Below are 16,941 nucleotides of genomic sequence, written 5' to 3' on the forward strand. Positions count from 1 at the left end.
TAGAAATACAGAAAAAGTAGACCATAAATGTGTGTAAGTACAGGAATCGACAGGAGTGTGCATTGTTCTAGATTTTAACTTCTATATCATATATTCATATTTAGTCCTTTTCCTCGATGCAGTTTGGATCTCATCCTGAAGAGTTGTGAAGAGCCAAGGCAAAATAAAAATAAAAAAGTAATTAAAAAAAATTTTATTGTTTGGTGTACATGTTATTTCATTTACGCTGTGATTGGAGTCTTGAATACCACCAACATGCTGAGGGCAAACAACAAGAAAACCTAAAAACAGTTTCCCCTAAAAAATAGAAGAGCTTTATTCCCCAAAATGTTTGATTTTTATGATTGAAGGACACACAAACTGACTCTGGGGCAACACAATTTGTAAAAGCAACAAGGTTCATCACTAATTCAGCTGTTTTATTTTATTTATGTATTTGTGTGAGATGAAAAAGCACAGCTGCTTGTAAAGAAAAAACATGTTACTAAACGCAGTAGGAGTCTGCTCCCAGACAGGAGCGCTTCTAGAACTTTTTATGGCCTGACTTTACTGGGAACAGTGAACGCCCCACCCCTGGTGACTGCTGGGGTTTCCAGGGTGCACAAACTTACAAATGGTCAATGGAGAAGTCAACAAACATTAAGGGCCATGAGGCTGAAGCTGCTAGTAACAGGTTCTGTGCGTCATCTTGGACTGCTTGTAGCGATGACCCTATGACATGACATGACCCTCGTCATGTGACGGTGTTAGGTAAAGGTGTCTCCTTCAGTGTAAACTAACTGAATTAATGCACTTCATGTCAAACCAATCCAGCTTTTAGACTCGGCCCATTTACCAAACCTGCATCAGTGGAGATAATCCAAAAGTATTGTTGGTACATTGTCTCAACAACAAGATATTATTCATATTTATATTTAGCCTAGCTCTGTTATGTTTACCTCATAGGTTAGAGTTGGGAATGACATCGCAACCAACTGAACCATGGTCCAGTTGGATATGCTAATCGTTCTGTTCAGTAACACACAAACCAAATTTATATCCTTCTGCATTCTATGCTTTCACATACTGCAGCTACACGTTTCCTAATAAAGATTGTAAAATAATGTATTTTTTATGGCATTTAAACCAGCAGGAGTGTAAATAAAAGGTTTATTACTGCAGCTGTCACCACTTTTCATGCTAGGAAGCCATATATGATTTGGAGGTCAAGGTTGATCAGAGACCGCTCATGTTCTAATCAGAATTTGGACCTTAGAGGGCCATTCAAGTAGGTTTTGTTGTTGTTGTTGTTTTACCTGTAGCTCTGAAATCCTGGCTTCCATGAACAAATGGAATGCATAACATAAGCAGCATCAATTAAACTAATGGAACAAACCTGCTCCTTTTGGTTTAAAACTCATTAGCAAACAAAAAAAAACAAACAAACAAACAAAAAAAAAAAAATCTGCCTTGCATTATTAGACGATAGATACTGGTTGACATGAAACATTTCTCAGGAGCCCTGGAATATAGTTCTAATTCTCTGCCAGTCTTAACAGATGACCCTGTTTTAATAATAAAAATGTTAGTGAAAGACATTGCCTCTGATCCCAGTAACACGCACAGGTCTGTGGAGCTTTCTGTCTGTCTAGCCTGTAATTAGTTCAATGCTCTCAACCAAAGTTTGTTTCATTTTGAGCTCATATATTACTTTTTGCATTATTCCACACATTGACATTCTGGAGCAGCGTTGTAGGTTTGTGCTAACGCGGATATATGACACTTGTCAGCAATGTGCCACGTCACTCAAGTTCAGGATTGTACATTACAGATTACTTTTATCTCAAAAGTACCTTCCTAGCAGAAACAAAACTACAAATAATTCAAATATACACAATACTGCTTGTACCATGCGTGCCTTGAAATTCCACATATTGAACATATGATAGGTAGCTAAATGATGCTTTTAACCTTTCACCACGAGTGATCACAGTCCATTTGAGCAGTCAGGTGCTTGATGCAAGGACCTTTCCTGGTTGGCTTAAAATTTTTTCAGACCCCAAACTCAAACCAGAGAAGACTGTGGCCAATGCAGTCTTGGGATATCAAAGGCACTCTTTCTTATTCCATCAAATGAGAGTACAAATGGACTACTTATTCCACCTTTGTCTTTTTGAAAGAAATTTGAAGGCTCGCATCACTTTCAGTTTAGTTGTCAAGCCTATGCATGATTTATTTATTTATTTATTTATTCTAAACCCTGTGTGAACGTGGAATCTTTTAGAAAGATCAAGATAAGTGCATTTCCAGGGTTGTAAGAAGAGGGTCAAGTAAAAGACTGTTCATGTCCATGTTACAAAGCAAAACTGTACATGATATGTGTTACAGAATGTATGCAGCATGGATATATTTTCTTTTCTTTTTCTTTTTGAAGAATAAAAAGAAAAAATAACAAGAAGAAAACAGCAACACATTTACTCAACAACTAACCAACCAGAGACAAGTTCTTTTCTGAATTTTTTCCTTTTTTGATTAGCAAAAACATACTATGCATGCTGACTAATCTTTAAAAATGGCCAAAGAAAATAAAACAGAAATAATAATTAGTACACAACGTGTAAATTATTGCACAAGAGAAAGGCTCAAAGTTTTGCGTCAATGCAAGAGTATTGCCCCGATACAGATCATGCATTCGATGGGTAATGGAAACGGGGTGTGCTGGTGCAGAGCACATGGTCTTAAGCTTCCACCAGACTGGCAAAATTAGATTATTGGAATTGGAGCAAATCTACAAGGGGGCTGGGAATGAACAGGAGGCTTATGGTGGACACAGCTGTGGGAAAAAGGTCCCGTTGTTCTGTCTTTTACTCTGACTTTATTTCGGTACTCAAAGGTCGGTCACTGTGCCATTTTTTCATGTGTTTCTCCAAGGTGCTGTAAACACTGAAGGGCATCTGACAAATATCGCACTTGTACACATCTTTGCCCACCTGACCATGGGTCTTCATGTGGCGAGTAAGTTTGGAGCTCTGGGCACATGCGTAATTACACAGCTCACACTTGTACGGTCTCTCTCCAGTGTGGCTGCGCCGATGCACTGTCAGGTTACTGCAGTTCTTAAAAACCTTTCCACAATACTCACAAGTGTCACTTCTGCGTCCATCCTTGGAACTCGGCCGCCCAGGACCCCCAAGGTGGGGCGTGCTGCCTCCACTGCCTGTCCCACTACGGCCTGACATCCCACCATCCAGCTCTCCCGGAGGGGTTGAGAAACGCAGACTACCATTCTCTGAGGAGTGCTCGGACGATGATGCAAAGGGTGATTGTCTGGAATCCCCAAAGTTCAGAAAAGGGTCCTTGAGTTGTCGAGAGGCTGCATAGCCAGCCAGCCACTGAGAGTAGACGTTCTCTGTATTAGGGATTGTGGGGGTAGGAAGATCAAACTCTTTTTCCAGCTTGATGCGTTTAGAGAAAGGACTGAGCGGACTGGGACTACCTAGAAACAGTTTTTTGGAGAGGCCAACAGAGGCAGACTCATTAGGAGATGCTCCTCGTCCATTGACAACTGAAACAGAGCTTTCTTCTCCACGGTCTGTTTCGAGAACAGAGTCTCCATCGCATATTTCATGACTGTGGTGACGGTCTCGGTTAAGGTGATGATGGAGATGGTTCTCTTGGGCCATGGCATTTCGCTTATGTGCATTGAGAGCTTCACTGAAGTGTTGCATGCTGGCAGCCAGACCCATCCCCTGCATGACCTCAGGGAGTGAACAAGGAATAGCCACATCATCACCTACTCCACCCAGTCGACGACCGATACCTCCACTGTTTTCATGCTGCCGTGCTCCTTCCAAGTGTAATCCAAAGTGATAACTGTTGTTTCTTTTGACTGCCCTCTCACCATTATGCACTTCCTCCTCCTCTCCTTCCTCTTCTTCCTCCTCTTCTTCCTCTTCTTCCTCTTCTTCTTCTTCCTCCTCCTCCTCCTCTTCCTCCTCCTCCTCCCCATTTTCACGTAACATGCGGCCATTCTCACTTTTCAGCTTGGCCACCACTGACTTCAGTGCATTGCTTGCACTGCCCATATGCTCACTGGTGCCTGGCTCTGGGGATGAAGCTATTGATAAGCCGTCTTCTGACTTGCCTGTATTTGGCGAGGAAGATTTGTGCATGTGTGTCTTCATGTGACGTTTCAGTTTGCTAGCCTGTGTGCAAGCATGATCACACAAGTGACATTTGTACGGCTTCTCTCCTGTGTGGCTGCGCCTGTGCACTATTAAATTACTCTGGAACTTGAAGGATTTGCCACAAAACTCACAACACTTTGATTTCATCTGAGTGGTGGAGGAAGGTGTTGCCCTTGCTGAGGGGAGGGGGGTTGTAGGAGTGGTCTGAGAGCCCACAGGTGATTGCATGGAGCCTGGAAGAGGTGGAGGAGTGGCAAGATATGGAGGTTTACTACCCCCAATGCCTCCTGTGTTTCCGTTTCCTCCTGTCTGAAAGGGCTGGAGTAAACGCTGCATGGGGCTGGGTCGACTGGGAGATAGTGGGGGAGTGGACCCTGAGGTGTTGCCCGCCAGTTCCCGTAGCCGCCTTGAGAAGTCCATTGTTGGAGGGGGATCTAGAGGCAGAGGAGGATTGAGGCGTAGCACTCTGTCAAAGGCACTCGGGTGGTGGGCTGCCAGCGCCAGCTCCTCTGGGCTCAGGTGGTGGGGATCCAGATGGTTCCTCGGAGGGGGGCTGAAGAGGGGTGGTGTTGGAGGAAAACGCTGATGATGGCCCCCAGCACCAGGACCACTGGCGCCAATGACACCCCCTGCCCCAACGCTATCCCTCCCACCTGAGCCTGAGCCGGGGATGCGGAGGAGGTTGAACGGGCTGGCATCAGGAGGCAAATGAAGGCCGTGAAGGGGAGGCTGTGAGGGGCAATCAGCGCCCCCTCCAAAGGATGAAGGCCCACCCATGCGTGGGGTGAGAGGACTGCCATGTTCACTTTCCAGGTAAATACGAAATCCGTGGGTATTCTGAGCATGCTGCAGCAGGAACCAGGCGCTGCCATAAGACTGCTTACAGGTAGTGCAGGTGTAGGTGGTTGGCTCCTCCTTCCCTGTTGGAACAAAGGAAAAAAGATGTGGTCATTAATTTCTTACACGGACACAATGCTTTTGATTACTGTAAGAAACAATCCATTGAATGACTTATTTTAGCATAAACCTAAGTAAAGTTGACACTGTAATTGTAATGTCATTTCAACTATAAAAATGAAGGTGTATTTAACATCCAAACTAAAAATTGGAGTTATATTCTTTTAGTTGGTAATATTAATGCCAAACTGGATAGTTTGTCCAGTCCAACCTCACCATTTTTTTTTTATTTGAACTTTATTGACCCAATTTGTTACAGCTTTTAAAAACGGTAGGCACGTGGTGTTAAGGGCTTTGTGAATACAACAGCAGTGCTTATTGAGGTCAAAGCCCCACATGAGCAGCATGTGAGAAGTAGAGTGTGTGGATCTCTGTTTCTCTCAGACTGCTCTGGGACATAATTTCTCCCTTCAGACTGACTGTGAGTCCTTCGTTGTCAGCAGGAGTACAAAGAGGCAAGGCAATCCCAGTGGACCGCCACTTCCCACTGATCCACCAAAACAGAGCCTTCTTGGATAATTCACACACACACATGCCAAACACACGCACACTGGAGAAATCTAAAGGAAAATAGTTATAAATCTGGAGTGTTTTGCTCTTGAAACAAAAGAGTACAAACTATTATTTGATACAAAAGAAGCAACTGAAAGTCCAGAACATTAAGAAAGTCGTAATTCATGCAACACATTAAGTCTCTGTAATTGGGATTATGAACTGATGAGAATTACAAGCATCTCAGCCACAATAAACATGTAACCTCGGCTGCCTGAGGAAACAGTCGGAGTGTGAAAACATTTAAGTTCCAACTGCAGAGGAAATATGAAGCTTTCAGTCTGCCTCAAAGCTCCCTTCCTCATCGCCACACACAGTCGCTCTGAGATGGCGACGATCATTTAAAACAATAATTGCCTTTAAATGGCCTCAGCACTGATGACCTGTGGTGGGACTCACAGTGCACGTGTAATCTCATTAGAGGACAGAATAGACGGCCATCGGCTCTTTTACAAGATTAGATGCCAGATGAGCCCCTGTCGCTGCCGCTCAAAGGAGACCACCATCAAACACTGCGTGTGACCAAGTTAACAAGCAACTTAGACGTAACCAGAGACACTTTAATGAAACAAGATCTAAATTACATTTCACTTTTGGGTTTGTAAAAACAGACCACTGTGGAATATTACTGCAATGGTTCTACATGAAAAGCTCATGTGAAATTTAGCACCTACTTTAAATGGGTAGAAACAGTTAAAAAATTGTCACAACAGTCTCAATGAGTTGTTATCGATCTTAGACATGCTGGAGGATTACTGCAGAGCTAAATATGTGTCATGGTGGAGCCACACATATATTAATACCTCATTAGTATGCAGTTATTTCTCCTGCTCCGTGTCATAAGTGCTATACTATAAAATGTGCTATTATTATGTTAACATATGTATGCAGGATATGATTATAGTCATGTCTTTGAAAGTCTGAGTGTGAAACATTCAATTCAATTCAGTTTATTTATACAGCGCCAAGTCACAACAGAAGTCGTCTCAGGGCACTGAACAGAAATATTCATGCATAAAAATAATTTTTTAACATTATTTATCTGAGGAGCAGACTGCTTTGAGTTTAAGTCAATCACAGAACTCTCATCTTGAGCAAGCATGAAGGCAACAGTGGAAAGGAAAAACTCTCTCACGAGGAAGAAACCTTTAGCAGAACCAGGCTCAGGACAAGTGGTCATCTGCTTCAACCGGCTGGATTTGGTAGGAACAGGAAGGAGGAACAGATACACAATGGCAGGTTGAGAATCACATGTTAAGGTAGAAATAAAATCAAATGAAAACTATTTAGTTGTAACAATTAATTTAAGGAAATGAGGTCAATTTATCCTCTAGAAATCTCAGTCTAAAGCAGCATGACAAGCCAACCCTATATGATTTGTCAAAAATGAAAGTCTTAAGCCTAGTTTTAAAACTGGACAATGTGTCAGCCTCATGGACAGAAACTGGAAGTTGGTTCCACAAGAGAGGAGCCTGATAACTGAAAGATCCTTTTCCCATTCTGCTTTTGGAAACTCTAGGAACCACAAGTAAACCTGCAGTCTGAGAGTGAAGTGCTCGATTAGGAAAATATGGAACAATAACATCTGTAATATAAGATGGAGCTAGGTTGTTGAGAGCTTTGTAGGTTAAAAGAAAGATTTTGAATTCAATTCTGGATTTGACAGGGAGCCAATGAAGACGTTTTAAAGAAATATTTGGACACCCAGATAATAAACCATTGCAATAGTCCAGTCTAGATGTGACAAATGCATGGACCAGTTTTCTGCATCATTTTTAGACAAGATGTTTCTAAATTTAGTGATATAACACAGGTGGAAGAAGGCAGTTCTACATTTATCCTGATGCATGCTCAATAATCCAGGTAGAAAAATCTACAAAAAGATAAATCTGGTCCTCTGGACATTCAAAAACAAATCAAAGCAAAAAAAAAAAAAAAAGTAAAAAGGTTTTGTCTTTCATCAGAAAGACTTCCTCAGTCTGAGGTGCTGTATTCAGCTCAGTCTTATAAATAGCACCTTCTCAGAGTGGATCAACCAGTTTTGCTGCTGACAACCAAAACCAGCTGATCACATGCTCAAGAAGGACCATCAGCCTAACAATGGATCATTAACACACTGATGGCTGTTTACTATTCACAGGGGGCTGAGTGATACTAGCAATAACAGCAGCTGGTTTTGCTGTCTGCTTTTTATCCTGCTTAAAATACAGTTTATATACAAACACACCTGTCCCATGTGAACAGCTGTTGAACAAAACAGCCTCTTAGACACAAAAAAAGGCTCTAGTAAAAAAAATAAAAAAATAATAACATTATTATTGTGTGAATGCTTCTATTGTGATACTGTTTATATTTTTTATTCTGTATTCCTGGCATTACTTTATCTATTCCGTATATTTTTCAGTGCAATTCTCATCCCACAGTCTTCAAACTATTTCAACAAAATCATAAATCAAAACAACAAAGTCCATGCTCAATAATCCAGTATAAAATCCAACATTTTTCAGTCAGGTCATCTGGACAGTTCTTTTTTTTTTTTGTGCTTAAACGTATCGCCTTCGATCCAGAAGGCTTCATCAGTCAAGGAAACACAACAAAACTGATTATTCCTCCAACAGCTTACTCCAAAGTGGAACAAACCAGTTCTGCTTGTGATTAGATGGTGTCTTTGGTACGCCCCTCCTCCATTGTCGGCCCTCTTCCTTGTTGACACTCTTGTCAAACTGGTTGAAAACCACACATAAACCACATAAATCAAAACGTTCAGCTCATCCAGTACAATCCTGCTATGACTTCTGGTATTGGTGCAACTTTAGCTTTTTGAAATATTTTGCCTTTTCTGCCTTTTTTCTTTCTCATAGAAAATTAATTGAGCTAATTTTACATCCTTCAAATCTTTAGATCTGTTTACAACCTTTTACTGCTTCTTTCACATTTTGTTCTGCTTCAACTTCTTTGTGCAAATTAAAAAAAAAAATCAGCTGCTTTCAGCTGTTTTTCCAGCTGTTTTGTGCTCCTTTCAGATTATTTATGCTAACTAAAACATTTGTTTGCTTCTTCTAACTTCGTTCAGCTTATTTCTGCTATTTGAGTTAATTTTTAGCTGGTTTTATATTAAATTGAGCTTTTTCAGCTAATTCAACTTTTTTGGCTAATTTCAGCTCCTTCCATTTCCTTCTGGTAGTTTAAGATTCTTTCCCCTTTTCAGCTACTTTTCATTTCATTTCATTTATTTAGTTATTTATTTAATTATTTATTTAGCTAATTTCCGCTTTTTAGCTAATTTCCTAATTATTGTGCTCATTTCTGCTTATTTAAACCTAATTCAGCAAATCAATGTTCTTTATGCTTTCTTCAGTCACTTTGACAGAGACTGAGCTAGAGTTTGATGGGGTCGTAGCTGAGAATCAGTCATCACACATATACAACCTTTAATGAGGTTATGCATCCTGTTAGTTCCCAAACAACTCCAAGTCTGTGATGTTCATCCTGTCTCAACATGAAGACAAACAACTTCACTTTTCAAACACAATCAAACCCACAAGAATTAGTAGCTCCTCAGAGGGCTGAGTGATACTAGCAATCACAGCATTGTAAGAGGGGGACAGTTGAACCTGGAGGTCTCCACCCCTGTTTAATGATGGACGATTTCTTTTCACAAAGATGGCCTCCTTTACTCCTCTCTCAAACCATCATTCCTCTCTGTCCAGGATGTGAACATCTTCATCCCTGAAAGAGTGACCGCTGGCCTGGAGATGAGTGTAGACCGCAGAGTCCTGGCCTGATGACGTTGATCTTCTGTGCTGGTCCATCCTTTTGGCCAGTGGCTGTTTAGTTTCCCCGATGTAAGACTGATCACAGCCCTCCTGACACTGAACAACATACACAATATTACTCTGTTTGTGCCGGGGGACTGGATCTTTAGGTTGAACCAATCTTTGCCATAATGTATTTTGGGGTTTAAAAGCCACTGGGACGTTATGTTTAGAAAATAAACTTCTCAGTTTCTCTGATACTCCCTCAACATATGGAATGACCACTGGTCTGGGTCTGGGTTCCTCCTTTTCACCTGATGGCTGACTGGAGTCCTGTTTGGGTTTCTTCTCTGCTTTCAGGAAGGCCCAGTTAGGATATCCACATTGCTCTAGAGCCTGTCTTGTGTGGGATTTCTTGTGTAGGTTTTTTGAATGTCCAGAGGACCAGATTTAACTTTTTTAGATCTTCTTTCAGAACTTCATGCTTCTGAACAGATCTTCATAAGTGCCTGCGGGGGGGGGGGGGGGGGGGGGTGCACAGAAACTGACACCTCTACAGCTTTACAAACAGAAACTGAGTCGTGAGCAACAAGATGCAGAAAAACTACTGTTGCTGGTGATCTGCTTGACTCAACGCACAGAGCTGTCTGTGTGCTGATTGAAACTGTAGGTTAATGGATTTTAGAGTAGGCGCCCGCTCCACTCTGTCTCCTGTAATACACTCCCATCAGACACTTCATTAGGCAAACTCATCGCCACTCCGAAGTAGAAAAATGAAGTGAGGAAGCAAAAGGGAGACCACGAGATGAAGACAGACAGAGTCAGAGAAAGGGAAAACTCAGATGAGAAGAATCCAGGTAATCCTCTTGGATTAGGTTGAGCTAGTAGTGACAACAACTCAATAGTTTAAACATGGCAGCTCCATGAATGGAAACTGCAGAAAGGAGTGTGGGGGTGGGGGGGCAGATGGGGTAGATGATAGCATCCGGTTCTTTACCTGGGGTAAATGTCAGAGCCAAGCAGCCACTTTGAGACAGCAGAGAACACATGAGCTCTGTTTCAGCACCATCCCAACACCAGCCACGCTGCAGGGACAGCACTCGCATTAGGCCCTATTAAGCTGAGGGCATCGCCTGGAGGGCATCGCCTGGACACTTCACTGGTGCTAAATGGGAGAGAAAGCCTGGCTCAGGTTTCACAACTGCTCTTCCCTTACTGAAGAACTCGAAGGAGTATGACTCAAAGAAGAACTGAAATACAGCCCTAAATCTGAGTACACTTTGTGCAGTAACATCGTCACAGACAGGATTCACTGGAAAATATTCCAGTCTGAATGCACCCTCAGTGACAAACTTACTGAGAGTCTCTTCATGCAACGTACACCTGAGGACTGGGGTGGCTCAGTTATAGAAAAATAAACCATGTTCATAACTGTACTGGTCACTGTTGTCATTACAGTAATTAATAAAGTTCTCATTAAGTTTGGAAACATTGTGGACATAATGACAGCTAAATGTATTCTGGCTGAACATTGAAATTAGTTTTACAGCCAAACTCAGCTCAGCGTTCTTTACACAGACGTCCTCACCCCAACCCTCTTCTCACATGACCTCTAAGTTATGTTACACAGGATTTATTGGGACCACTTTACAATAAGGCTCCCCTTATACTGCTAATAAATATTTATAGATATGTTATTACTTCCTCTAAAAACACTTTATAAATCATTAATAACTGCTTATTATGCATTAATTAAGGGTGACAGAGATTAAACTGGCCATATTCTTGCCACATCTGTTCACCTATATATTTCATCTAGAGTTATTATATTAAACATTTCAGCAAGAAACCTATTTCTTTAACATACAAAGAAATGGTTTACAAATGCTCATTGTGCTTACAAGGAAGGTAGTAACTTAATCTGAAATTTTTAATATAACAACTCTAGATGAAATATATAGGTGAACAGATTTGGCAAGAAACTGTTCAGTTTTGTCTCTCTGTTACCCTTAATTAATACATAATAAACAATTATTAATGATTTATAAAGTGTTTATAGAGGAATTAATAACATATCTATAAACTATTTATTAGGCATCTGTAAGGGGAGCCTTATTGTAAAGTGATACTAACTGTTTTATTTTTGGGTTGGTTTGGTTCTTTTATTTGTTTGTGCTTACTGTGTTTTACGTTTTGTTTTTTGTCTGCTGTCAATGAGTGACATGTAAGGCACGTCAAAATAAAACGTTTTATAATAATAATAATTATTATTATTATTATTATTGTTATTCACATCTGTCCACCTTGCCTCTCTGTTTTATATAGAGCCCTCTCACTCCCCCCCCCCCCCCCCCCCCCCCCCGCTCCCCACACACACTCTTAATTGTTGGAACCATCAGGTAAGTCGTGCTCGGAACCGAGCCCAACACTGTCCCTGCTTCTTGTTGTCCGACTCCACATGTGAACCTGCAGGCTCCTGCCTACATACGATTGCCTGGTTAGCTCGGCACTCACCCCACCACTCTATTAGGGGAAGAGATTTTTTTAAGGGTAGAAGTGGAAATGATACTCGAAGAGGCAGATCATATGTGATATTAAGAAGTCGTAAATGGCTGTTGTGTTTAAAATGAGTGTTTATGTAATTATTTTCAGTTTACATATCCAATATAAGTTTTATTGATTCAAGGCAGTCATATTTGTTCATAACTTTATTATTAGTGAGCCTGAGAGTTACTGGATTCAAGCAAACAGTTTACAGAACACACCCTGTCAAAATAAGAGAGTTCCCAGATCCTGGTCCGGCAGGATCCGGCTCAAATTAAGCTCTGACCCCGTGACCCAAAAAGGAAGAAGCAGGTACAGATGATGGATGGATTATTGTTGCTGTTGTTAGCAGTAGTATTGCTGTGTTTTATCAAATAATCCATGCATGAGAACCCTGGAACAGGTATGTGGCTTCTGGTTCTGGTGTGGTACCCAAACATTAAGAGCGGACCTCATCAGACCCAATTGAAATTTTGCTCTAGGCTCCAGAGAAACATGTGAGTGAGTCAGAAGGCAGCACAGCTTCACTGACCTTTTTATTTTTAAATAAATGTTGGAATGTCAGTGTGATCCTCAGCCAGTCACCCTGTCCTGTAAACGAGCTGGACTACCACCATCATCCCTGTCCAACCAGCTGGGGAACAAAGATGGCTGCCAGGTCCTGGCTCCCAGTTAGAACCATCCTTAGACTGGTCTTACAGACGTTGGAGCAAACCCACAGTCAGTTTGTTCTCCGTCTGTTTCTTTGAATCACGTCTGTCCACTTTTCCTCTCTGTTTTATATAGAGGCCCCTCACTACCCCCCCCCCCCCCCCCACCACCACCACCACACACACATCTGTACCCAGCAGTCCTTCTCTGGGCTCGTCTTTGGCCCGGCTCAGGCTCTGATGATCGTAACTGATGCAACATGTGTGCATGAGGGGGACAGAGTCCTGTATACAGTTTGGATGTGTTCTTGCTCTGCAGCTTGTTGTTCTGTTTGCCCCCCAGCTCTGATCAGGCTGCGCATCTGGAATATGAAGAATCAACAAGAATTTGTCTTTCTTTTGAATAAAACAGCGTGTTCCAAAAAGGGACGTGAACAAAGACCGTCTTAGAGCAAAAGTGAAAATGTATCACAAGTTAGAAGGAAAAAACATATTTTCATTTCAAAATATAGTCAATTTATAATTTCAATTATTAAAGTATAATTTGTAGAAAATATTCTGATAAGTAAAAAAAATGACACTCCATAACTGTGATTTTAAATGTGATATTAAACACATGTTCAAATAACAGTAATATAATTTGTTATTATATTATTACTCATAATCAAACTAAAAATATTTGTCAAGTAATAACAAGAATGTGTCTAAAGAAATATTTAAGGCCGCGACAGCCAGAAACTCATCCATCAAGTTGTGTTCAGCCTAATAACAAACTGGGACTTTTAATAATCTAATGTGGCAAAATGCCACAGTTTGATGAATAAACTGTAGAGAAGTGTGAAGAGAAACCAAAGATCAGCTCAGAGTCAGATGGTTCAGTCCAACTCAGCTGCTCTCCAGTCAGACAGCTGAGAAGATGAAAAATATAAGTGTTCGTCAAAGTCTTGAAGATGTGCTGCTTTTTTAATTTTTACAATTCAGATAAACTAAAGTAAAAACAATGAGTGGAACCATGATATTTAAACTTCTCCACAAGTTTGTAACATGTTTTAATAAATACAAATTTTTAATTTATATTGAAATCTACGGAGAGCTCACCGCCAGAGCGGCACAAACTGGACTCAGTATGACTTCTGTTGTCCCGCGGCAAAGACTCAGCATGACCCTCCTCTCTGCTCCAACTTCATTTACTGTTTTCAACTAACTGGACAGAAAAGAAGTGGACTGCAGCCGGTGTGGCTGCTCGCTGAGGGGAGCGACACAAAAAGCTTTGCCTCTGTTACTGTCAGAGCAAAACAACTTCCTGAAGAACTTTCAAGGAATACTCAGCAGATTACTGCAAAGAACAGTTTGTGGGATCACAGAAAACAACCACCACCTTAAACTAGAGAAACTGCATTTCCTTCAAAAATGCATGTGAATGCTTATTGCAGAAGAAGTTGCTGAAAAACAGCTGAAATTAGCTAAAAAAAAATGCTGACATGTAGCTGAAATGGAAGAACAAGCCTAAATTAGTTGAAGAAAACAGATAGAACACATTTACTAAATTAGATGTACATGGGCAGAAATTAGTAGGCCTACAAAAAACTAGGAATTTAGCTATCAAGAGCTGAAATTAACATAAAAACAGCTAAATATTAGATGAAATAGCAGAAAAAGCTGAAACTAACAGAAAAAAAGCTGAAAGGAGCGTAGCAAGCTGAAATTAGCAGAAAGAAGTTAATTAAGCTGAAAGTAGCAGAAATTACCAAGAAAAACTTGAATTTATCTGAAAACAGCTCAAATTAGCAAAAAATATATATAGCTGAAAATATAGAACAAGCTTAAATCAGCAGAGGAAAGCAGAAAGAACATGTTTGTCATTAGGCTGAAAGAAGCAAAAATGAGCACAAAAGTGGAAATTATCTGAAAAAAGCTAAAATTACAAAAAAACAAACAAAAAAAACAGCAGAAAAGTAGCTTTAAAGTCAGAAAGAAACTTAAATGAGCAGAAGGAAGTGGAGAAAGCATGTTTTTTTTTTTTTTTTTTGCTGAATTAGGCTTAAAAAAGTTTAAATGAGTGCAAAAAATGTGGAATTAGCTGAAATAGCCAAAATTAGCACAAAACAGCTAAATAGTAGCTGGCATATCAGAAAAAGCTGAATTTTGCAGAAACAAGCTGAAAGGTGCAAAATAAGCTGAATTTATCAGAAAGAAGATAGAAGAAGCACAAAAATGTTATAGTTAGCAGAAACAATAAAGTTCATGCTCAATCATCCAGGTACCAAATCCAATAATTCTCAGTCAGGTCATCTGGACAAGCTGAAAGGAGCACAAAACAGCTGAAAAAACAGCTGAAATTAACTGAAAGTAGCTGAAAAATGTTTAAATTTGCACAAGGAAGCTGAAAGAAGCTGAAGCAGAACAAGATGTGAAAGCAGCAGTAAACACATCTAAAGATATGAAGGATGTAAAATGAGCTCAATTCATTTTCTGAGGAAAGAAGTGGCAGAAAAGGCTAAATATTTCAAAAAGCTAAAGTTGCACCAGAAGTCATAGCAGGATTGTCCTGAAAGAGCTGAATGTTTTGATTTATGATTTATTGTATGATGTATTTCTCTGTGCATGTGTGTGTGTGTCAGTCAAAATATGTCATGAACTGCTGCATGGATTTTATTGAAACACTCAGACAGACTCGTACAAAATGAACAACTGATTAACTTTTACTACAAACCAAGATGGCTTCCAGAGCCACCTCACCCAATGAACTACAAAGATGGCTGAGCATGTCTGCGTCAACGTGGTTCATATGTTTTTAATGCTTTGGGATGTGTTTATTCACAAAAGCGTCATCCATAAATAATACATCTATGAATTTATTGTAAAGTTAGTTGCTCATAAATAAACAATAAGTTTTGAAGCCAAAGATGTTTCCTAATCTTTTTCTGTTTATTAAATAAACAAATACACCTTACAAAAACATCTGAAGCTCTCGACCTTGACCTCTCTAAGGGATTTTAAACATCTGTTACGTTCATGAAAAGCAATTAATGCAGACATGTTCCTGTTTTTACTATTTCACATTATAATGTAGCTGCTTTTGTTTCGTTTTATTTGCTTTTATTTGATTGTCTCTTGTTGTCTGCACCTCATCTGTGTTCTTTGTTTAAACCAGGTCTCTCTTGTTAATGAGTCCTCGTGACTCAGTGACACTAACCTGTAGAAATAGAGGCTGAATGAAAAAAATCAATCAAAATTTCAAAATGATTGATTATCTCTCCAGTTACAGATGACCTGCTAAAACTCCCTCAGCAAGCTGAAATATCTGTAATTATCCTTTTCATTATTATTATTATATTACTTCAATAATGTTAGAGCGTGCCTTGAAAAATGTTAATTACAAATATTTACCCAGTTATTATTATTAATATTATTATTATTATTATTAAAAATTCTTCTGTGAGGATGTGTTTTTATTTCAGACTGTTGAACTGGTTCATATCTGTTCTGTTTAATGTGCTCACCAAAGAACTGCTTAAAGATTCAAAGCTTTAAAGACGTAAATAAAAGAAAGAATGAAAAGAAACAAAAAGAAAGAATAAAAACAAGAATAAAAGAAATAATAAAAAGAAAGAATTTAAAGAAAGAATAAAAACAAGAATAAAAGAAATAATAAAAATAAAGAATTTAAAGAAAGAATAAAAACAAGAATAAAATAAAATAAAAACAAGAATAAAAGAAAGAATAAAAAGAAAGAATTTAAAGAAAGAATAAAAACAAGAATAAAAGAAAGAATAAAAGAAAGAATAAAAAGAAAGAATTTAAAGAAAGAATAAAAACAAGAATAAAAGAAAGAATAACGCCGGAAGTCATGTCTGGAGTCACAGCAGCTGCACAAGCTTTTAGGAAAGTTTCAAAACAGTGATTTTATTTTACTTTATTTTATTTTTGGCTGTTTTTCTTTTGGGTGCAGCAGCAGCAGCAGCAGCAGCAGCAGCAGCAGCAGCAGCAGCAGCAGCCAGCAGGCCACATAATAAGTAAAAATAAAAACTATAGGGAATAAGAAAACAATTGATTTTGTCGCCATATTTATCATAAAAATGAACAACAACAAAGAGCTGAAGCTGCAGCAGCTCCACTGAGTCTGCAGGAAGAACAACTTTGAGGAACGTCTTTAAAATACCAAAGACAACAATAAACCATTGATCTGGTCTGATTACACGCTGCGAGCACACACACGTCAGCAAGTGTGTGTGTGTGTGTGTGATGTTGAGGATATCAATACAGCCTCTGAGTGTGTGTGTGATATATCAATAACTTCTGTGTCTGCAGAACCCC

General features: G+C 39.7%; 1 protein-coding gene across 1 annotated transcript in view; it reads right to left on the reverse strand.

Moving 5' to 3' along the window:
• Nucleotides 1-2,777: 2,777 nt before the first annotated feature.
• LOC119430805 (B-cell lymphoma/leukemia 11A) overlaps nucleotides 2,778-16,941 on the reverse strand; it is a 44,562-nt gene continuing 30,398 nt past the window's right edge. Inside the window, exon 2 of the mRNA XM_037698287.1 lies at nucleotides 2,778-5,086. Coding sequence (XP_037554215.1) covers nucleotides 2,844-5,086 — 2,243 coding nt within the window. The 3' untranslated portion in view covers nucleotides 2,778-2,843. The remainder of the gene's footprint in view (nucleotides 5,087-16,941) is intronic.

This window comes from Nematolebias whitei, chromosome 1 (assembly GCF_014905685.2).
Source record: "Nematolebias whitei isolate Nwh7 chromosome 1, NemWhi1, whole genome shotgun sequence".
Taxonomy (NCBI): domain Eukaryota; kingdom Metazoa; phylum Chordata; class Actinopteri; order Cyprinodontiformes; family Rivulidae; genus Nematolebias; species Nematolebias whitei.